This window comes from Chenopodium quinoa, unplaced genomic scaffold (assembly GCF_001683475.1).
Source record: "Chenopodium quinoa cultivar QQ74 unplaced genomic scaffold, ASM168347v1, whole genome shotgun sequence".
Classification (NCBI taxonomy): domain Eukaryota; kingdom Viridiplantae; phylum Streptophyta; class Magnoliopsida; order Caryophyllales; family Amaranthaceae; genus Chenopodium; species Chenopodium quinoa.
The window spans coordinates 1,538,695-1,562,383 of NW_018743574.1; the positions used below are offsets into that span (position 1 = coordinate 1,538,695).

At 35.4% G+C, this 23,689-nt stretch overlaps 3 protein-coding genes, 1 non-coding gene and 1 pseudogene across 6 annotated transcripts; 3 read left to right on the top strand and 2 right to left on the bottom strand.

Moving 5' to 3' along the window:
- The first annotated feature begins 3,798 nt into the window (after positions 1 to 3,798).
- Positions 3,799 to 8,939, top strand: LOC110681911 (annotated as a pseudogene).
- Positions 8,940 to 9,312: 373 nt separating this feature from the next.
- LOC110681912 (cytochrome P450 89A2-like) lies at positions 9,313 to 11,109 on the top strand. The gene has a single exon (XM_021858069.1). It carries the CDS (start codon positions 9,467 to 9,469, stop codon positions 11,084 to 11,086), a length of 1,620 nt encoding a protein of 539 aa, XP_021713761.1. The 5' UTR covers positions 9,313 to 9,466; the 3' UTR covers positions 11,087 to 11,109.
- Positions 11,110 to 11,391: 282 nt separating this feature from the next.
- Positions 11,392 to 15,205, bottom strand: LOC110681913 (cytochrome P450 89A2-like). Of its 3 annotated transcripts, none has more exons than XM_021858070.1 (2): positions 15,045 to 15,205; positions 11,392 to 13,147 (listed from the first exon to the last, which is right to left on the bottom strand). In XM_021858070.1, the coding sequence occupies exon 2, from the start codon at positions 13,117 to 13,119 to the stop codon at positions 11,572 to 11,574; it is 1,548 nt and encodes a 515-aa protein (XP_021713762.1). In that variant the 5' UTR covers positions 13,120 to 13,147; positions 15,045 to 15,205; the 3' UTR covers positions 11,392 to 11,571. The 3 variants fall into 3 exon arrangements, with proteins under 3 accessions (XP_021713762.1, XP_021713763.1, XP_021713764.1); XM_021858071.1 differs by having other exon boundaries at positions 14,993 to 15,049; XM_021858072.1 differs by lacking the exon at positions 15,045 to 15,205 and adding an exon at positions 14,982 to 15,006.
- Positions 15,206 to 16,497: 1,292 nt separating this feature from the next.
- LOC110681914 lies at positions 16,498 to 21,556 on the bottom strand. The gene is made up of 4 exons (XM_021858073.1): positions 19,504 to 21,556; positions 18,531 to 18,682; positions 18,255 to 18,414; positions 16,498 to 16,943 (listed from the first exon to the last, which is right to left on the bottom strand). Exons 1-4 carry the CDS (start codon positions 20,156 to 20,158, stop codon positions 16,852 to 16,854), a joined length of 1,059 nt encoding a protein of 352 aa, XP_021713765.1. The 5' UTR covers positions 20,159 to 21,556; the 3' UTR covers positions 16,498 to 16,851.
- TRNAV-AAC lies at positions 21,482 to 21,555 on the top strand. The gene has a single exon. It is a non-coding gene; the product is annotated as a tRNA-Val (tRNA).
- Positions 21,557 to 23,689: the final 2,133 nt, after the last annotated feature.

Sequence of the window (23,689 nt, forward strand, 5' to 3'; positions counted from 1 at the left end):
AAATTTCTCAAAAAGCGTGGATAATAGCATTCAATTTTAGAATTTTTTGACCATTTTTCTCCCGGAAATAAAAATTGCAGAGATTTTTTACCGTGATCCCTAATTCCCTCCGGCAATCCAATTGGGTGGGTGGAACCACCCATTTTGCCTTAAAACGATCAATTTGGCGTTCCAAACTTGCACCAATTTCATGAACTGAAGCCTACCAAATACATTTTTGACAACATATAATGGTCATACATGGTTCCAAACGTCATTATATGATCCTAATATGTGTCTCCTAGGGTCTTAGCACTTTTCACCACCACGCCCCGTGACCTCAAATATTTTTCAAAAGATGTGGATAATAGCTTTCAAATTTTGAATTTGTTGACCTCTTTTTTCCCCGGATTTAAAATTTGCTGAGATGTTTACCATGGTCTCTAATACCCTCCAGGAGTCCGATTGGGTGGGTTGAACCATTCAATTTGCCTTAAAACGGTCAATTTTCCCGTTCCAAACTTGCACCGATTTCATAAACTGAAGCCTACTACCACGGACATTTTTGACAACACATAATATTCTTATATGGTTCTAAACGTCATTATATGACCCTAAGATGTATCCCCTAGGGTCTCAAGACTTTTCTCCATCGGGCCCCGTAACCTAAAAAATTCCTCAAAAAGCGTCGATAATAGCCTTCAATTTTGGAATTTTTTGATCTTTTTTGGCCTGAAAATAAAAATTGCCGAGATTTTTACCATGGTCCCTAATACCCTCCAGGAGTCCAATTGAACCATCCAATTTCCCTAAAATTGATCAATTTACCCGTTCCAAACTTGCACCGATTTCGTAAATTGAAGCCTACCACACAGACATTTTTGACAACATAAAATGGTCTTTTATGGTTTCAAACGTCATTATATGACCCTAAAATGTATCCCCTAGGGTCTCAAAACTTTTCGCCACCGGGCCCGTAATTTAAAAAATTCCTCAAAAAGCGTGGATAATAGTCTTCAGTTTAGGAATTTTTGTACCTTTTTTGGCCCGGAAATAAAAATTGCTGAGATGTTTACCATGATCCCTAATACCCTCCGGGAGTCCGATTGGGTGGGTGGAACCATCCAATTTGCCTTAAAACGATCAATTAACCCGTTCCAAACTTGCACCGATTTCGTAAACTGAAGCCTACTTTTGACAACATATAATGGTTATATATGGTTCCAAACGTCATTATATGACCCTAAGATGTATCCCATAGGGTCTCAAGACTTTTCGCCACCGGGCCCCGTGACCTAAAAAATTATTCAAAAAGCGTGAACAATAGCCTTCAATTTTGGAATTTCTTCACCTTTTTTCGCCCGGAAATAAAAATCTCCGAGATGTTTACCATGGTTCCTAATACCCTTTGGGCTTCCAATTGGTTGGGTGGAACAATACAATTTGCCTTAAAATGATCAATTTACCCATCCAAACTTGCACCGATTTCGTGAACTAAAGCCTACCACGAACATTTTTGACAATATATAATGGTCATATATGGTTCCAAACGTCATTATATGACCCTTAGATATATCCTCTAGGGCCTCAAGACTTTTCTCCACCGGGCCCTGTGACCTCAAAAATTTCTCAAAAAACGTGGATAATAGCCTTCAATTTTGGAATTTTTTGACTTTTTTTCGCCCAAAAATAAAAATTACCGAGATGTTTACCATGGTCCCTAATACTCTCTGGGTGTCCAATTGGGTGGATGGAACATATTACATCGTTTTCGTCTATGGCTCTTGGTGTCCAATATGGAACATATTACATCTTTTTCGTCCAATTGGGCCTTTCCTGATCTTGCTTTTTGGATTTTTTTGTATTTTCACAATTTAAAATATAAATAACAACCCACACATTTTTATACCTTATACCTAATTTCTTTATCACATTGTTATTTTCAAATTGTTTTTCATTTTTGATATTAGTAACAAAATCTCTGACCAGTGATAATATATGGTCTTTCTTATGTATTAATTATTTTTGTCTTTCATTTAAAACAACCCTCATTCTCTTCATCAGTGTAATTCCTTAAACCGAATCGCTTCTATAATATGGATAATCACCGCTTGAAAAAACTGACGTAAGTAATTCAAAATTTTCTTCTCTCTCTAAAATATAATACAACTGGATTATCAAATTCTCTAATGTTTCAGCCGTGAGAAATCATAATTGATAAATGGAGCACAAAACCAATTTTTATCATCCTTTAGTTTGCATGAGGTACAATACCATCATTTTTTGTTGTCAAATTAACATAGATGTATTTTCATTTGACAAAGTTGGTACGCCTTGAAACAATTCCATCCCTAATTTTGTTCTAAAATCCCGAACAAAATCAATATACATATTCTCTAATATTCTAATATTTAATCCGTATCAACACACGTGATTATATATATATATGTAAAAAATGTAAAATTTAATATTTTTTGTAATATATAATTTATTAAGTATTAAAATTTATCCACCTTTTCGTATATATATATATATATATATATATATATATATATATATATATATATATATATATATATATATATATATATATACATATATATATATATAATTCATTTATATACAAAATTAAGTATAAATGCATAATATCCTTTATCCACTTTTCCGCATATATATTCATGTAATTTGTTAATTTATAAATAATTTTCATATGTTTGTTTATGTTATTTGAAATCACTTATAAAAAAAATACATTCAACATTGTTCCTACTCTTGCGTTTTGGGCCTTTCCTGATCTTGCTTTTTAGATTTTTTTTGTATTTTCACAATTTAAAATATAAATAACAGCCTACACATTTTTATACCTTATACCTAATTTCTTTATCACATTGTTATTCTTAAATTGTTTTTCAGTTTTGATAATAGTAACAAAATCTCTGACCAGTGAAAATAAAAACTATCAATTTACTCGTTTTCGTCCATGCCTCTTGTTAAATTAAAATGAACATATTACATCGTCAAGCATAATCTCTTTTTTTTTTTAAAAAAAGTGTCAAGCACAATCAAATTCTTTAAAATCGTTATTGTAAGATTGAATATATTGATTATATTGTTTATAGTGGTATTGGTACATCAATTATCAATACATGGGTTATTCAATTATAGTTATTTTTTTTTATTTTTTTTTTTAAAAAAAAGTCATTACTCCGTAATGCTCCATAGGTATCTTTTCCTTTCTAATCTTCTTATACTATCATATATATGGAGTGTAAGTTTAAACAATATTCAAATCATTTGGCAAAACCAAAGTTTTTTTTTTTTCTCTCAATATCATCACTCTTTATCTTGATTTGGAGACGAATATGTCTTGCGCCACAGTTGAATGTGTGAAGAACGATCATAATGCGATCAATTGTACCAAAGATGTGTAGTTCAATGTTCCACGTTTAATTAGCTTAATTGATTAAATTTTTAAAATGTGACATTCAATAAAATTCCGTTTACATAAAAAAAAATCTCTAATTTATAATGTTAGTTACTTTTGTCGAAAAAAAAATTTACGTAGTATAATGTTACTGATTTGCTATGAATGAGCCAAAGAAAAGATGGACACAATGAATTCATTTTCTTATTAAAATAACTGGGCCAAATTATTGGACCATCTAGAAATAAAGACCCTTTGCACACCCCAGCCCACCCCATTCTAGTGCAATGTCTAAAAAGGCATACATGTTAATGTTTTTTTTGGATAGATATGTAAAATAGGTTAATGTATCACTCTCTTTGTTTTTATTAAGTGTTTTATTTTGATTGGGCTTGTAAGTCAATTTAGAAATTTGACCAATAATGTATTTAATTATTTAATAAATATAACAATTAAATATATAACTAATCAAGACGATTTTAACAAAAACTCACAATACTATATTTTTTCTTATCTACTCGTATAAATTATCAAGGGGCTGTTTGGTTAGTAGAGGGGAAAGGGAAACACATTAGGAAAGGGAATGAGAGAGAAAGGAAAGCAACTCCCCCATTTATAATGTGTTGTTTGTTTTATTAAAAAAGAATGGAATCAAATATGAAGCACCATCCACCACCACCACTGTTCTCCACTACCACCATCGCAATTGTTAGTCCTCAAGCCTCCAACACTGCCACCTCCCGCCGCCGACTCCGACACCCATCGTCCGACTCCTACACCCACCTCCCGCCACCGTACCCATGCCATCCTTCTTCTCTCTAATTTTTTTTTTATATTTTTTTTTTGTAGATCTGGTAGTTTGTTAGTTTTTAGGGTGTTAAGGGTTGTTTATTTGGGTGTTTGAGGTTGTTTATGGGGTGGTTTTGGTTGTTTATGGGGTGGTTTGGGTTGTTTATTGAGATGGTTAGGGTTTTTTTTGGTGGTTTTCATGGTGATTTTTTAGGGTAATAGCGGCTAACGTGGTGGGTGTAAGGTTATTTTCGAGTGGGTTTGGGTGGTTTCGAGGAGGGTGAGTATTTTTCTGGGAGGGTTTTGGGTGGTTTCGGTAGGCAAGGGTGGTTTTGGGTGTTGGTGGGTTTTTTCCTTGGTGGTTTTGGGTGGTTTCGGTGGTGAAGGATGGTGGTTGTGCAGTGGTGAGTGTTTGGGCGATGTTTCCGGTGGCCAGGCGGTGATTCTGGTGGCGGTTGGGAGGTGGTGTTGATGTCTGGCCGATGTTTGTGGTGGCTGGGCGGTGGTGTGGGTGGTCAGTTGGTGTTTTCAGTGGTAGTCAAGGTAGTTGCTGAAGAAGAATTTGGGGGTTTGGGTGATTCCCTTGGGGGGTGTGGAATGAAGATAGAGGAAAGTGGGGTAATGGGAGGGGTAAAGGGAATGATTGATTTTGTCTATCAAACATCAACAAAGGGATTCATGGTAGTTGATTTCCATTCCCTTTGTTGAATACCTCCAACCAAATGGCCTCTAACATTAGTCAAAATTGGTCAGGTGGATATTACAAAAAGTCCAATTGAATCTTGTAAAAAAAGCAAAGTAATTATAGTTTCCAAACACTTTCATAGCATCACGTACATATAGGGCATAAAATATTTCATTAATGTTTTTACAGTTGTAGAGTATTTTAAGAGAGGAGAGGTATAGAAAGAGAAAAAAGAGGCGTATACATAATGCATATGATGAAGAGAGAGACTGAGAAAATCCGTCAAAAGAAAACAATGTTGCAATTAAATTTTAACTAAAGAGATAAGTTGCGATTAAAGAACGGATATGACCTTGACATTGAAAATGACCATTTTTTACCTTGCCATATTAGAAAACTACAAAATGTGACAAGAATGCCCTTACAAAATAACTGACGACTCTTGTGTGTCTTTCTATCCCGCGCGACAAACATCCTCGCGCCTCTTCAAGAGTCTCCCTATCAAAAGCCGCCGTTAATTTGTTACATACAACGTCTACTTTCAACTTTCTTTCATATTCCCCTGCAATTTCTTTTATCAGGTATCCACTCTTTTTTAATTCATTCATTTTCTTGGTATATTGTACACATGAATATTTGTTACAAATTTGCTTAGTTTTTTTTTAATCATGAGTTTTTAACCTGTTTAAAGATTAATTGCAAACTCTGTTTTTTTGTGACTCAAAACTTTTGTGTACTTTACAAACATGTTGTCCATTGTAAGTTTCATCGAAAAGAAAATTCATGAATTAGAATATTGTAACAAAGTTTACCGAACTTGTATGAACGCACAGTTTTTAGTCATTGATATAGTTTGAAATTCTGGAGACTAAGGGGATGTATTATGACTTACATTATATTCATATGTAAAGTATACGTAGAATTCGCATATGTTTTGATATATAAGAGCCCTAAGGAACAGATAATGTAGACGATATTTAAATCAATGTCTTGGATACTTGTATATTTTATCTATTGTGTTTTTGTATAGTAAGTACAATTTTTTTTTTTACAAAAAAGTAATCGTGCATAAAATTGCTTCCTTAAGCTAATTAGTACTTGCTTGGTTAAGAAAACTTTGATACATGAAGCATAAAAGTGCATATCTTGTAACGTTTGGTAAGTACACTAATGCATTATTTCTTTCATATGAAATATAAATGCAGCATATATAAAATTGAAATTATGATACTTATTATTGCAAATGCAGGATTAAATTTGTATCATAAGGTTGTTGTCAGTTATTTTGATATACCCATGAAGTTGAAGATGGGAAATCGTCGTATTTGTGTATATATCCTGCTAATGTTTCTTGCATTTTCGTCGAAAGGCCATTCTTTTTCATGGGGCTGGTTTTCTTCCTCTAAAACCTCCTCATCTTCTAGTAATAATCACCAATATTCAAAGAACGCGAATAATATAAATTGTATGGTTGCTGAGTTTTCTTTGGAGGCCTTGGATGATCCTAAGGCGGTTGAACTAATTGAAAATGCAAGGATGAAGTTAGGAGGATCGAATCCTTGTTGGTTTTACGCGTACAAGAATTTGTTTTCTTCGTGTTCAGAGATTTTTGCAGCAGAGGAAAAGAGAAGTAGGCTTGCTTGGCTAATTGGCTTCTTAGTGATTGTTTCCAAAGAGATTCCGGGAGGGATCCTTTTCCTTCATGTAACGCGGAAGGTTTCATGGTTGATTGTCTTCGAAAGTTGAACAATGATGATCACAAGACTTATTTGGAATTTTACCTTGAGACCAATTCGATTTGTCATCAGTTACAGTTAAGTTATACTCGAATTATTACATTTATATAAATGGTCTTTATTTGTTCTAATTACATTTTTTTTTGGGCAGGTCTAAGGCTTTTAAGCTTCAAGTTGAAAGTTTGGTGAATGACTTGAAGAATTCAGCATTATCAACAGAAGAAAAACTAGAAACTATTGAAGAAAAATCAGATACTCTGCTCTATAACTCGAATCAAATCCAAGAATCAATAACGTCGATTGATGAACAAACACAAAAGGTGGGAGATAACCTTAAGAACATGCTAGGTGACTTAGGCATTGTCATGAAGCACACTAAGGAGCTTAACGAGCAAGCGAGGGGTATTGCCTTGTCTCAAGTAGAGTTATTAGAAGTACAAGGGCTAATGAAGGAGAAAATGGAAGAAAGTATTGCAAGAGTAGAAGAATCTTATAGTCATCTTAGACAGGACATTGAAGTTTTGCAGAAGAAGGCATCTGAAGTTGAAAAGGAGGTTACTAGTCTTGGAGCGGCGTTGTCTTTAAAGCTGCATAACCTTCAGGGAAAAGCTAATGATATTGCTGATATGGCCGGACTTTCGATAGAGAAGCAGCAGCTACTTCTTGCAAGTCAATCTGAGGCTCTTCAGGGTCTTCAGTCTCTTACTGATTTTCAGTCTAAAGCTCTTCAAGAGAGCAGGTAATTTTTTTTGATTTTTTTGTGAGAAATGGTACGTACTGTACACCGTGTGTAGACTAATTCAACACACACACATATACATAGACAAAAGTAACTTTGTGTACTATAATTTTACCTGATAGCATCAGTGCATCACATATAGAAACACTAGTTATGTCACAAAGTTGCACTCCAAATTGGGTGCATGTGGTCTAACATATGTGAAGCATGTACTGTTTTATCGTGTATAAGCATAGATTTGCCGATTCATACGTCTTGTAAGGTTTATGCTTCCTTGGTAAAATGTTCCTTAAAAAAAGAATTCTGATTTGTTTTTCTTTGCTGAAATTTAAGACTTGTGATGTTCTTGCAGGGCTACTTTACAGCAGATGGTAGGATTTGCACAGGGCCAACACCGAGAACTAAAGGAGCAACAGGAACAATTACTACAGGCTCACAATCTTTTGGCTAGTAATTCAAAATCAATGTTGGAAGCTCAGGTATAGCATACCTCAAAACCTCAATTAAATCTTGAAGAAAAGAAAATTTTAACTTAAACTCATTGACTGAAATAATTTATATGTATGTCTTAAATTTTGTAGGAAACTTTCGAATCAAAACAAGCAAATATGTTTACTGCCATTGATAAGCTCTTTGCCCTACACAATTCCATGTTGCTCGAGTCAAGGCTTATTAAAGCTTTCTTCATCTACTCTCTCCTAATAGTTGTTTTCTACATGTTTACCAGCACAAAGCAGACCTACTCTGTCAGATGCAGTCTCTACCTAGGCATGTATTTCTTACCTGCAGAAAATTAAGTGATTTTTTAAGTAAATATGAAGAAGCTAATTTTACTTGAAACAATATATCACTAATTGTGCAGGGCTATGCACTGCATTTACAATAGAGTGCGGTATACTACAGTTTACATCTATCGAAATTGAAAAGAAAACTCGACTCAGAACAATAGTGAAATCACTTCTTGGCGCTTATGCTGTTATCCAGCTTTTGTATGCATTTGTTACATACAGGTATACAGAAGAAATATTTTTAAACAACAAGCTTAGAGTATTTTCTTTTTGAATTACTACAAATATTTTAGATGACTTTGTAGTTTTACAAACTAAATAATATGGGTTTTTGCAGGGACTATGAAGCATTAAATCACAATATGTTAGCAACTTTGATTGAAAAGGTAAACAACATTCAAAAAGTAAGAGATTATCCTTCAGATGATGAGGAAGTGGATAGTGAAGTTGATTGGATTTCATGGGTGGAGACCGAATTGCCGGAAGATTCAAGCATTCATGAAGATCCAAACTATATGCCACCAGTTGAAGAGGAAAGAAAGTCAGAAAACTCTGTTGTGATTTGTGCTGAACGAAAGTATAACCTCCAAAATCGCAAGCATTTGATATAATAATTTACATGTGTAAAGTAATTGTTGATTTTTTTTTGTTTGTAACAGCAAAGGATGATGAAAATGTTCAATAGATGTAACAACTAACAAAGTAACTAGTTGCTTATGCTTGAGAGATAACAAATAGGTAACATGCTGATAAACTGGTGATTATATTTGTATGTAAACTAACTCATAATTGTTTTTTTTTTTCTTCTTCTTAAACTATGTATGGAACTACATAAGATTATCATAGATAGGTTTTGTAATGTTGCATTTTCATTGTCCATTTTCAATGGAGTCAAAGCTACATCTTCCCTCAACTAAGGTTATACTTTGTAAGTTTGTAGAACATAACACTTGTACATCGGACCAAAGGTCAATTTAAAACAACTTCTCTACTATTGTGATCAATGTTGTTTAATGAAATTGAATGCGTAATTTTTTTTAAAAAAAAACAAATAAACCCATGTAGCATTGTCCAAATCAATTTAAAAAAAGTAAGCATATCAAAAAGCTAGATGCAATTAAATTAGGTGATAGGAATATAATGAAAGGAGAGCCACTCAATCAAATATATGAAAGGTTTACTTTTCATCAATGACTTTCCTCTAATATCAGCACACAAACATAGAATTTTTTTTTTCTTTTTAAAAAAAAATTGCTAAATCAGAAATATACCCTTGAACAAGATGCTTCATAACAAATATGCAAGAAAGCTAAACTAGAGAACAACATGGAGCTATGGTTTGTGATTGCTGTAACAACATGCATTACAGCCTTAATAATCACTTACCTATCCTTAAACCCGAAACTGAAATCGAAAAAATGGCCTCCAGGACCCCAATATGTGCCAATTATTACCATGATTATATGGCTAAGAAGATCATTTGCAGAATCACAAACAGCCCTTAGAACACTTACCTCAAAGTTCGGTCCAATAGTAACACTCTCATCAAATCCTGCACGCCTTGTGATATTCATATTCAATCGCGCTTTGGCCTACCAAGCTCTAGTTCAGAAGGGGGCCTTATTTGCTGATCGACCTGAGCCACTTCTTATTCCTAAGATACTTAGCAGCAACCAGCACACCATCACCTTAGCAGGTTATGGGCCTTTGTGGCGCATCCTTCGTCGCAACCTCACAACTCATATCCTCCACCCTTCAAGAGTCAAGGACTTTTGTTTGGCTCGCAAGTGGGTCCTTGACATCCTCCTTGATCGTCTCAGGGTTAGTGCTGGCTCAGACTCAAGCTCAGGCTCAGATTCAGGTGTGGTGAAAGTGATGGATCACTTTCGGTTTTCTATGTTTCATTTACTTGTAGTCATGTGTTTTGGGGATAAGATGGAAGAATCTCAGATCAAAGAGATTGAAGCTGTACTTCAGGAGCTACTGACTTCCTTGCTTTCTCGCTTTCGAGTACTTAATTTAAGGCAAGCTTGGTTGACAAGGATATTGTTTCGAAAACGCTGGAATGAGTTCTTTAACTTGAAGTATAAACAGGAACAGGTGCTTATCCCTTACATCAGAGCCCGGCAGCAGCAGCAGGAACAGCATCAGGAACAGCATCAGAGTGCCGAAACAGCAGATGATAAAAGCCAAAGTACAACACTAAGTACTTGTTATGTGGATACTTTGCTGAAACTAGAAATCCCATCTAGTAATGAGAACTCTACAGCAGGAACAAGAAGGCTGACAGAAGAAGAATTAGTGTCTCTTTGTTTTGAATTCCTTAATGCAGGAACTGATACAACCTCAACGACTTTGGAATGGATAATGGCAAACCTTGTAAGGCATCCAAACATCCAAGCTAAGCTCTTTGAAGAAATCAGAGGAGTCATAGGAGAAGAAGCAGAGGAAGTTCCGGAAGTTGCACTTTCGAAGATGCCTTATCTCAAGGCTGTAGTATTAGAGGGACTAAGACGGCATCCCCCAGGTCACTTTGTCTTGCCTCATGGGGTGACACAAGTGGGTGGTTACACTATACCCAAAAATGCATCCTTAAACTTTGCTGTTGCTGAGATAGGTAAGGATTCTGAGGTGTGGGATGATCCCTTACAGTTTAAGCCTGAGAGATTCATGGGGATGGTCATGGACCGCGATATAGATCATGAAGAGTTTTATATTACAGGGTTTGGAAGCCGCGAAATAAAGATGATGCCCTTTGGTGCAGGAAGAAGGATTTGTCCTGGCCTCGGATTAGCCCTGCTTCATTTGGAGTACTTTGTAGCTAATCTGATATGGAAATTTGAATGGACTGTTGTAGATGGAAATGAAGTGGATTTATCTGAGAAGCAAGAGTTTACCATTGTAATGAAGAATCCACTTCATGCTCATATTTCTCCAAGAAAATAAATTAATGCAGCCCTTTGTTTACATTGATCTAGAATTTATGATTCAGAGCAACATGGTATTATACTAGTTCAACCTGAACCTACTTGGTTGACATATATAAAGTTGCTGTAAATGTACTCCCTTCGTTTTTTCATTGCAACAGGCGTGTAGGTTAAAAAAGGACTAGAGAAGGTAAACAGATAGATTAAACAAAACAACTTCAACACTGGTAAGAAGGAAAGTATGTAATAATTGAAGTATTATCTAAGACTGACAGTTGCGGACAATCTCTTCTGAAAAATGATGCAGCAGCAAGTTCTATGATCTGAGAGATTAATATGATTTATTTATATTCCATAGACATGTCAATATTCGAATACAAAGACAGCTGAGATAAAGAAAAATTACAATGCTGCAAAACTGCAAAGTTGCAAACTGCAATATATAAATTATAGGTAATAAATGGGGTTCAAGCAAGATCAAAAATAAAAGGAAGGGCTGCTTATTTACTTTTTCCTCGGAGACAAATGGACTTGGAGTGGATGCTTCATCACAGTAGTAAACTCTTGCTTCTCAGATAAATCCACCTCATCACCGTCCACAGCATTCCATTCAAAGTTCCAAACTAAATTGGCCACATAATACTCCAGATGAAGCATAGCCAAGCCGAGTCCTGGGCAAATCCGCCTGCCTGCACCAAAAGGCATCATCTTTATTTCACGACTTCCTGTAATATCAAATTCTTCGCAGCTCCCTTCTGCTGTCAGGAATCTCTCAGGCTTGAATTGCATCGGATCCTCCCAGACCTCAGGATCCAAATTAATATCAGCAACCATAAAATTTATGACTGCGTTTTTAGGTACTGTGTATCCGCCCAACTCTGCATCTTGGGTTACAGTGTGTGGAAGAACAAAGTGACCTGGTGGATGCCTTCGCAGTCCCTCTAACACTATAGCCTTAAGATAAGGCATCTTTGACAGTTCATCTTCTCCAATTTCTGCAGCTTCTTCTCCAACAACTCCTTTGATTTCCTCAAAAAGCTTAGTCTGAATTTTCGGGTATTTGACAAGATTGGCCATAATCCACTGCAAGGCTGTTGAGGTAGTATCAGTTCCGGCATTAAGGAACTCAGAACAAAAGCTCACCAGTTGCTCCTCAGTCAGCTTTCTCTTGCTGTCCCCCTCTGGGACTTCCAGTTTCAACAAGCTATCCACGTAACAAGTGACCAATCTTTTGCTCTGATCATCAGGGATTTTTGCCTCTTCTAACAGACGTTTCCTTGCTCTAATTTTAGGAAATAAAATCTCCTCCTGTTTGTTCCTCATGTTGATAAGCTCATTCCAACGACTGCGGAGCAAAATCCGAGTCACTGAAGGCCATAAATTAAGTACTGCAAAGCGATTGAAGGATGTCAGTAACCGGTACTGAATTTCTTCAATCTCTTTGATCTGGGATTCATCCAACTTATCCCCAAAACACATGAACACAAGCAGGCAGAACATGGCAAAGCGAAAATGATCCATCACATTGACAGCATCAGCATGATCTTGGCCACTGGAAGCCCTGAGACTATTAAGCAGGATTTCAAGAGTCCAACTCCTGGCATGACCAAATTCTTTAGCCTTGGAAGGATGAAGGATCTGAGCAGTAAGATTTCTCCTGAATAGTCTCCAATTCGGACCATAACTAGCTGAACTGACATTATGCTGGTTACTGGTAATAATCTCACTAGTAGGCAGAGGCTTAGGACGATCAGCAAACACAGCCCCATCATGAACCAAGGCCTGGTGAGCCAAAGTACGGCTGGAAATAAAGATGACAGGATATCGACCAATAGGCAGGGAGACAATTGGCCCAAATTTGGAGCAAAGTCTCCTGAGGGCTGCTTCCATATCTGTGGATGATTTCCCTAGCCATTGGATACGACTAATGATGGGAAAACCACGAGGTCCCGGAGGAATATTTGGTTTAGATTTAGACACCACCAAGGAAACCAAAGCCTTAAGCAGAGCTGCAATGCAAGCTGTTACAATGATCAAAAACCATGTCTCCATGTTTGCAGTATGTTCCTCTCTTCAATATCTGTTACAATTTAGAGATGTTTTCATAATTAAAGATTTTTATAGAAGCACAACTAAAGTGTACAGCACAGTAAAAGACACAGATTTTATCAGAGATTATAAAATGAATGTGAATACTGTCAGTGGAATTCTGGCCCAGGAAAAGCATGCAAAGCTAAAGTTCTAGTGAATGAAAATCACTTTTACAAAAATGACTATGCTCAGTCCCCACTTGTAGATAGTCATTCAATTGTATGACTCTTTGCAACAAAAAATAAATAAGTTAAAAATAACAATTCGTAATAATTGAGCTACACTATCCCCAAAAAATTCTAGATGAGGCAAACAAGAGCAACAACCAACACCACCCAAATAAAATACAATAAAAAATATGGGGTTCTCTTTTTATTTAGTGTTATGTGTAGATTTTTGCACCTTAACATTTAAAACACTTTGTAGTAGAGTTTTGTTATCTTCGCTTTGTTCTTATCACTTATATTTCGTATTATGGAGTATTGATTTTCAAAATCTCATTACAATCAAAATAGTTCATTCTAGACTAAAGCAGAACTACTTGGACAAAATTATAAAGATGACAATTACAATACATTTAGACCATACAATATATAAAACATAAAAATTCATACCAAACTAAATTAGACTTTAAAATTCATATCAAAGCCTTCACAGTAATGACGTCGCATCATCCAAGTTGTTAGTTACGGAGCATAAAAAACAATACAATCCGTATTAAACCAGTAATTGAACCATCTAAGAAATAAAATTAACAAGAAGGTACAAGCATATAGATATATTACTCTATTGAATGTGGCGCCTACGTTACGTCAGTGACATCAAAATAAAAATGTACAACTGCTATTTAGGGGTGATAAAAAAAAAAAAGAAAAAAAAAAAAAAAAGAAAGACCCGATCAAGCCAGGCCGATGTTGATCACCTCTACTTCTATCCTACTTTGTTTTCTTTCTTTTATTTTTTTTAAAGCACAACTGCTATCCTACTTCCTGTTCTTAGTTGTACAAAATCACACTTTCCTTAAAAAAAAAAAAAAAAAAAAAAAAGCTTTAAGATTACACTCTCTCACATTCTAAGGGGCACATGCTCTAACTAGTACGGAGTACAAGGTACAACATATAATTTCACCCAGAAAAATAAGGATCAAATAATCAACACAGTATATCTGTACCATATTAGCAAATGAATTTTCAAAGCAAATTTAATTAAAATATATATATATATATTGAGGTAAATAAATAAATATTTAGGATTTAGGGGCCCCAAAGTATCGGATTATAATATTTATTTCATTAATTGGAGTTTGGACCGCCAAATAAGGAAAAGCTCCATAAAAAAATATTCTTGGGTACATTAACACCTACACACTGTGGTACATGGGTAATTGGTATGCCGTACACATGGAATTGATGGAAGATTGGAAGGGAACACTCGAGTATAAAAAATTACTCCGTAATAATTTATCCATCAAATTGCTCAAAAAACCCATAAAATATTCTACTGTAATTAAATACGAAGTAAATTTTAATCCTCAGTCTCCGTAATTAGAAGCTAAGCAGTATTAAATATTAAATACAAAATTTTCACAATAATCCATAATAAGCTCAAATTAAGCAAAATAATCACTTCACAAATTCACAATGAACGAAAAGATCATTCAAATCATAATTAACCAATAATAAATTCAAATTTCAATCACCTCTAAAATCCTTCCAAAAACAATCACCTCAAAAAACAGTCACTATGACACTATCAAACAATTTAATTACATATAATCATAATCAAAACTATCATGAAAGTAATTAATTTAAGATAAAACTTACTAGAAAATTACCAGAAAAATGAAGCTTGAGTAATGAAATTAAGGTTGAGGTGAAAAAGGTTACCTTTAAGTTTGGAGGAATGTAAAACAGAGGCGTGCTGAACAAGCCTTCGCGTAAAGTCACAGAGAAAGAGAAAGATGGAGAAGAATTGTCGTCTGACTTTTTCAAAGTCGATACGAACAAACATAAAGTCAGGTTTTAATTGATTTAAAGGTTTTATATAGGAGTGTGAATAATGCCGGTGGTTTCTTTCTGCCCAAACAAACTCAAATATATCTATCCGGAATTAATAATTATGTTTATCTTCATACCACCACAATAACGTACTATCTTCTTTGGAGTACATACTACCTGTGAATTGTATTATATACAACTTTAGGGTATTATTTATGAGATATAAAAAACTTTAAAATTACTTTAATTTTTTTAATTTAATAGTAAAAGCAATATTGAGTTATTAACTATCAAAATAGTACACGACAAATAATCACTCCATTTTAATTTCTTAGTCCCACATACTATTTTCGGCGTGTTAAAAAAAATCTAACCATATTGGATGTATTCCACTTTTAACTTAGCTTTTATTTTATGTTTTATACATATTAAATTATACAGTATTTGGTTAAATTAATTGATTGTGAATTGATGACATAACTCTAAATAAGTAAATTACTTCCTTATTTATGCAATTATGGCTAATGTTTTCCTAAAAAAAATTAATAATTTTAAATAAGGCAAAACTATTTGTAAATTGTTTTACTCCGTACTTTATTGTTATATTCCAAATATTCTCCTTTTCTTATTTTATGTGATTGATTTCATATGAAATTATCATATTAAGACAGATGGAGTATATTTAATCAAAGTAATGCAATAACAAAAATATTTGAATTATTTTATATGTACAACATAATCCTTAAAAGTTTTAATTTTAAAATATAAAATACGAAGACACAGGTACAAAAATGATGTCAAAAAAAAAAAGATAATACGACAATTAATTTTGGACGGAGTTGTGTAGTTTCTACCACACATCACAGCAAACGTCAGGAAGCCCTTAACTGAAGTCCAAGAAGAAAAATAAATTTAAAAAAATTTAAACCACACAAACAATTGAACAAACTTACTTGCGACAAACGAAAAGGAAGTGGATAATTTTAATTGAATGCAACATTAATTATATTTTAATTATTGTGGTTTAAACGTAATTACTACTGTTTGTTGTCATTATCGCCACAAATATGTCTTTCTTACTGCCCAAGAATGTCAACCTGGGAGGAGCTCAATCCATGCTTATTCCACATTTTAAGTTGGACTATGTATTAAGTCGTGTAAAATTGAAATTAAGTACTACCTCCGTTTCATATTATTTGCAACGATTTGACATAAAGTAGAGAGGAAAAATGTCTAAACGTTGCAAATAATTCAAAACGGAGGTAGTATATGCATTGGAAAAGAAAAGCGGAATGTTTAGATGTTTGTATGAGTAACAATATGCGTAGAAATGACAGAGATCTTGGTTATTACTCCGTATAATTTATAAGTAGCAATCAACTTGTGTGAACCAATCAAATACAGGTTTGCACAAAATCGATGTATAAACTAATCGTTACAGAATAATTATGCTAGCATACAAAAATTCAGTTCCAAACGAGGAGCACCAGCTGAATTCAACTGGGCAATGTGACGCTATCCTTGAGGATATCTCTTCGGTCTTCATCTCCAATCCAGACATAACGTAAGTTACATAACTATATACCGAATAGTGTATACCAAAGTTGGTGTGGAGAAGAGACTTGAAATTTTTTTCACAATCTCGAACAATCAAAGGATTCAGCTTGAATGCTTGAATATATGAATCATTATGTGCTCACATGAAATCATAATCATCATTATCATCGTAGCCAGCAACAGCCAAATCATCATCAGGCTTATCAACAAGAAGCTGCTTTTTCTTTAAGCCTGCAAGACATAAACAAAAGGTTGTTTGCTTTAAGAAAATTAACGGGTATAAAATAGACCTTAACTTAGTAAAATAAACATAGAAGATTACCGATAAAAAGTATAAATCTCATGTAACAACAAATGGAACGCAAGATAATGAACTGAAAATGAGCAACAGATACATTAATGGACATAAGCAACAGATACATTAATGGAAAATGATGGGCGTGGAGAACTGAAGGTGACTGCAGTACTGCACAAAGAGCATCTTGCACTTCAGAAGCAACCCATCAAGATCTAATTCTGGTAGTTAATCTTTGCCTCTTAGTGATGCAAACGTAGGCTAAAAAATTTCTGTACATAAATCTAATCTAAACTAAGGAATAAGCAACACAAAATTGACGAATTTAAAGTGAAAATGATGTAGATTATGAGAGATTCACCAACAAATAAGCATAAGAGAAGGTCAAGGCTAGACCTGGCAAATGGGTCATTCGGGTCGAGTTTGGGTCGGATTACTTTCGGCTCGGGTCATTTCGGGTCAGCTAACATTCGGGTCGGATATGAGTCGGGTCATTTCGGGTTTTGGGTCAACTTCGGGTCAGGAATCGGGTCCAGTTTGGGTCAGGATAATTTTGGGTCGGGTATGTTCGGGTAGGTCAATTTCGGGTCAAGTATGTTCGGATCATATTCAGGTCAAGTTAAATCTGTTCGGGTCATGTTCAGGTTGTTTCATTTGTGAATCAAGCTCAAATCAATAATTTTATAAGCTGTATATATTTTGTTATTGTTATAAGAACACTACCAATTCAGTTTATGAGCTTATCTACGATTAAACATGAACAATTTAAGTTATGTTGGTACAAGACATTTTAAGTTCAATTGTAAGGTAATTTTAATTCAAGACATTTCGGGTATCGGGTTCGTTCGGGTCAATTTCGGGTATCGGGTCTGTTCGGGTCAAACAATTCGGGTCGGGTCAACTTCGGGTGTCGGGTCAGAATCGGGTCAACTCCATTTTCGGGTTGGGTCGGGTCAATTTCGGGTTTCAGGTCAATTTTTTGGGTCATTTTCGGGTCATGGGTTGGGTCATTCGGGTCGGGTCATCGGGTCTGGATCAGGATTGCCAGGTCTAGTCAAGGCCAAGGATGAAAAAAACCTTAGACCAACACCAAAAAATTCACAAGTTTAATTGCTAGCTTCCTCATCTAAACCATACTTGGCAAGTTCAGCATACTTGGCAAGTTCAGTTCTTGCTTCCTCGTCTAAAGTTTAAACCATTCTGGGCAACATAGGCCACGAATGCACGGCTTTTATATAGAACAATACCTGTTTTCTTTTTACCGGCATTGGCATCTTTCTCTGCCTTCAATTTTTCATTTGCAATTGCTGTAACTGAGGCGGCAACTTCCTTTGCATTTGCAGCCTTTAAAGAGGCTGTTGACAGCCTCATTACTGCTTTTAGTAACCCAACATAGTGGTAACTTTTCTGCATTGAGAAAGAGGTCAATTTTAAGTTAGTGATCCATCATAATTGATGAAATAGGAAGATATGAGTGAATAGCTAAACAATACAAGTAAAAAATGGATATGAGAAGAGCACACCTCATACGGACGAAGCTTATGAGAAATCAGTTCAGCATATTCTAAAAAATCACTTTCAGACTTAGGTATGAAACTGTCCAAAGTCTTGCCATCACCTTTTCTAGAAAACAGCTCTGTTGTCGCCTTAAAATTCGCTTCCTCCACTAGCCATACTAGGAGAAGAATCTTGGTTAGGAGCATGAAAATAAGGAAATTCTGTCTCATAGAACTTTACATCACGGGAAACGAAAAACTCATTGCGTTCAAGATCATATAATTTCCACCCTTTCTTACCATGAGGATATCCAACAAAAATACATTTTCGACTCCTACTAGCAAATTTATCTCCCTTAGCTCTTTGGTTGTGAGCATAGCACAAGCATCCAAAGACGCGCAATTCATTATAAGAAGGGGGTACACCAAACAAAATCTCATACGGGGTTTTATAATTTAGAACACTAGAAGGCGTTCTATTAATCAGGTAACCGGCACCTAAAATACATTCACCCCAAAAATCAATAGGCAAATTACCCTGAAATCGCAAGGCCCTCCCCACACTCAAAATATGACGGTGTTTTCTCTCCACCCTACCATTTTGTTGCGATGTCCCTACACAAGATGTTTGAAAAATAATTCCTTTTTCAACAAAATAATCTTTCATACAATTAAATTCTGTGTCATTATCATTTCGAACAAATTTCACTTGTGCATTAAACTGAGTTTCAATCATAGCAAAAAAGGCAGTAAACATCTTACATACTTCCATTTTATCAATTAACAAAATAACCCAGACAGCTCTAGAAAAATCATCCACAAGAGTCAAAAAATAACTTGCACCACAAGAGGAGGGAGTGGTGTACGGCCCCCAAAGATCACAATTGTATCATCTCAAAAATTCTAGAGGCTTTACTATCACTTATAGGAAAGGGGTCTCTTGTTTGTTTTGCCTGATGACATACATTACATGCTTTATCTAAAACAGTACTAGATTTACCCACTACAGGAAGTGACTGCACCACTTTGTCAGAAGGATGTCCCAAACGCTGATGCCACAATTCTGGAGTAGAGTGATCACCCACAACCAAAGCACGAACCTTTGGTACATCACAAAAGTAGTAGAGTCCGTCCCTTCGTTCACCTGCTCCAATCAGCGTCCTACGGTTTGGGTCCTGTATGACGCACAAATTATTGGTGAATTGTACAACACATTTAGTATCATCAGTCAATTGAGTTATTGAAATTAGATTGCAATTTAACTGGGGGACATAGAGAACATTTTGCAAAGTTAATCCATGAGCAAGACGAACTTGGCCTTGCTTTGTTGAGTGAGCTTTCTTCCCATCAGGAAGACCAATAGGACAAGATGTGATTTCCACCACATTACTCAAAAATTTCAGGTTACAGGTAACATGATTTGAGGCCCCTGTGTCTATTATCCAAGAGGTTTCAAGAGACTCACCTATCAAACGCTCATCAGAAATAACCTTAGCGTTACCAACCATATCAAGAAATTGCTGCCATTGTGCTGCTGTCATACCAGGGAGAGAGGTGGTATTCGCGTCACCACTGCTAGATGATGCTCCAAGGCTGCCAGTAGCTACCACCCTCACTTCGGCACCTCCTTTACCCCTACCAGAAGCTCCTGCCATGTGTTGTTGCTGTTGCTGGGAGGAAGCTACATTACCACGACCACGCCCCGACCCCCTGCTAGGTGTACGCGGTCTATCCCCCCACCACGCGGGGTACCCATTTTTAGAAAAACAATTCTTAACATCATGGCCATATCGATCACAATAGGAGCATTTGAAGTCAGACTTGTCTCTACCATTATAGCTATTATTCCCATAGCGAGTCCCATCAGTTCGAACGGCAAAAGTCAAGACATCATCACGTTCAGATGGCACCCGAGAAGAATTGCGAAGCCTTTCCTCTTGAATAAGAGTTTGATAAGCACGATCCAAAGTAGGAAAAGGATATTGAGACAGTAAATTTGACCTTACCAGTTCCTCATTAATTCCATACAAAAATTGATGAAAGCGTTCTTCGTCTAAACGTTTTTGAAGAAGTTTAGGAAAATCACACTTACACCCACCACAGGTGCAGCCACCGCAAGAGCAAGCAAGGATGGGCTCATATGAAGCCAATTCATCCCACAACACCTGTAATTTACCAAAATAATCAACCACACTGGTGGTTTTTGATTGCTAATACGGAAACGATCCCTGAGCAAGTTCCATAGAGGTTCTGCTTCTTCAAAATAAGGAATTGTTTGCTTCACCGAAGGATCAATGGTATTCAAGATCCATTGCACCAACATAGCTTGAACACAACGCCAATCCAAGAGCCTTTCTTTATCAGTTGGTTTTGTAATAGAGCCGTCAATGAACTCAAACTTTCTGCGACCTCGACCATTCCTCATAATTGTTGCCTCGAAATGTAACAGTAGAAATGACATTACCCGGACCATCACCCGATCCAAGATAGTATGGAGAAGAAGTATCAATTTTCGTTGGAAAAATAAAAAAAATGAAGGGAAAAGGTGGAGTGAATTTTGTCGGCTACTCTAGCCTGATACCATGTAGAGAATGGTAATTCCCCCTTAGGGTTGTTATTCCACTCAGCAAAAATATATACAAGGTAAAAATATTGGAGTATGGGCTTTGACTAATTACAATTACAACAAAACAATAAAGCCCATAACTTAACTACTTAGGCCTACAATGTAAAAATACATATTAATCCCAACACCAGTGGAATTGAACAAGCGAAACTAATAATTTCCGACACTAAGCTGCGCAGGAGAAACCCCAACTTCACCGGTTCAAAGAAAGCATTTGTATTCCTTCAAATAAAAAAAAAAAAAAAAAGCATTTGTAAATATAATTATTTTCGCTTTTCCCGCTAATTTTCTTTTTTAGGTGTTACTGTTAAATTTTATTAAGTTGTGTATTTTGAGCACTTTGTTCAGAATTGGTTTCGTGGTGTAGTTGGTTATCACGTCAGTCTAACACACTGAAGGTCCCCAGTTCGAGCCTGGGCGAAGCCATTTTTCCCCTGTTTTTGGTTTTTATTTCAACCGGGTCCGGAAAGACGACTACATGTAAAAAATATGGCCGTTATCAAAAGAAAAATGGTTGGAAACCAGCTCTTATTTGTTCTGAATTCTGATACTTTTCAAGCCGGTGCTTTGGATCAATTGAAGCAAAACGCTACATGTACATTGAATACATGCATTCATTATTTAAATTCCCTTTAAATTATGGTATTAGGGGGTTAGTTAGTATACATGTTATTCTTTAAATTCCCTTTTAACAAGTAGTATAGATATATCAATAATTAATACATGACAATTAACAATCAATATTGCAATTAATCAGAGGTTCTTGTATTTATTAATCCTATATGAACCTGTCAATTATACTCGTAAGAATTATGAAAGAAGTTCTTGTCAAAAAAAAGAAGAAAAAGAATTATGAAAGAAGTTGTTATTTTCTCATTAAACCATTATATATATAATATACAATTGGTAAGGGTTTTGGCTAAGTTAAGCTATACAAGATTACAATCACTCAATCACTAAGAATATGTTCTGATTCACAGAGCTGAACTGAACTGAATTGAAATTAAGATGAAGAAAATAGACCCTAGCTAAGAATAAGGAGGAGATCGATTAAGGCTAAAATATACGAAGTATAATATACTGATTAAAATTTCTAGAATCAAGGTACAAAATATCTACAAAATAATAGAAGATATTTACATTGAGAAGATCAATCCTTAACATCAATCACGGGCATATAGTATACTATAAAACTTATCATTTTCTTAACATAAATTTTACAGTTAGAAAAACACTTATAATGTATTAAATATATCATATTACGGAGTAGTTTTTATAACCCGTATTCATTTAAAAATACACATCAAAATAAATAGAACTATCACAAATTAAGAGTGATGATGAGACCAAGGATAGAGATAATGCACAGAAAAACTCCCTGGTAAGTGGTAATAATTATGGTTTACAACAACTTCTCTAGTAAACTAGCTATTTCTACAAAAAGTGAAATTCTTATTCCCAAACTTAAGCACACTAACTTTTTTAATTAGTAGATGTCAATTCAGTTTATTTTGGCAAATGTAGGATCTTAATTGGCATCTCTTTCATTTTCAGGTGCTTTTCGATCAACTACTTTCATTATCCAAAAATGCCTTGAGGTACATTGGTTTATGTATTTTTGCTTCTTGGGGTGCATGCATTGCATGTACTATATATATATATGACTTTATTTTTTGTTGTACTTTATGTGGCTAGTAGCACACATTCATCTAATGATGAGACCAAAGATAGAGATGCACAAATGAACTCTCTGGTAAGTGGTATTAGGTAATTTGACTCACAAAATCTACGAGTAAGTTTTATTAGGTAGTTTCTGACAAAAAGTGAAATTTTCATTTTTGAGATGATTTCTGATCAACCACTTCCATTACCCGAAAATGCCTTGAGGTACATTGGTTTATGTCTTTTTGCTTCTTGGAGTGCACGCATGTACGGAGTACTATATATATGACTTGTTTGTTTATGCGGCTAGGAGCACACATTCATCTGAGAGTAAGCTGTATCAAGTTAGTGGACACGGAATAGTTGAGGTGCTGTCAATATTTATCGATAGCATGATAGCAAAGCTAATGAAAGTCCTTCCGTTTGTGGCTGGGTTACAATCGACCATGTTCATAAGCTTTGTGTATTTGACCGAGACATGAGTGATCCCGAATTTTGTTCACCTGGTAAGCGCATGCTATCTTTAAGAGGTGGGTGGACTCTCTATTTTGAAATGCATTCTAGAATTAGATTATATCTTAAGGATCCAGTTAAGGATCTTGAAATCAGCAACGGGAGGATCGGCATATGTCCCTTGTTTGAATGGTATGGTAAGCGCATATGTTCAGTGATTGAAGGTGCGCATGGATATGCAGCGGTGCACTACATTATCTTTCGCAATGGATGTACGGCTTTCATAGACATGACCATCTTCATTGATGATCCTATTCGGTCATCTGCCAATGTATATGGGTGTGTTTTTGCTCGGTATGGCAGCCACGATTATTCGAGTGTCTATGACAAGAAATATTATCAAACCAGACTCTTTGACAAACCACAAACTCAGCCAATCGAGCTA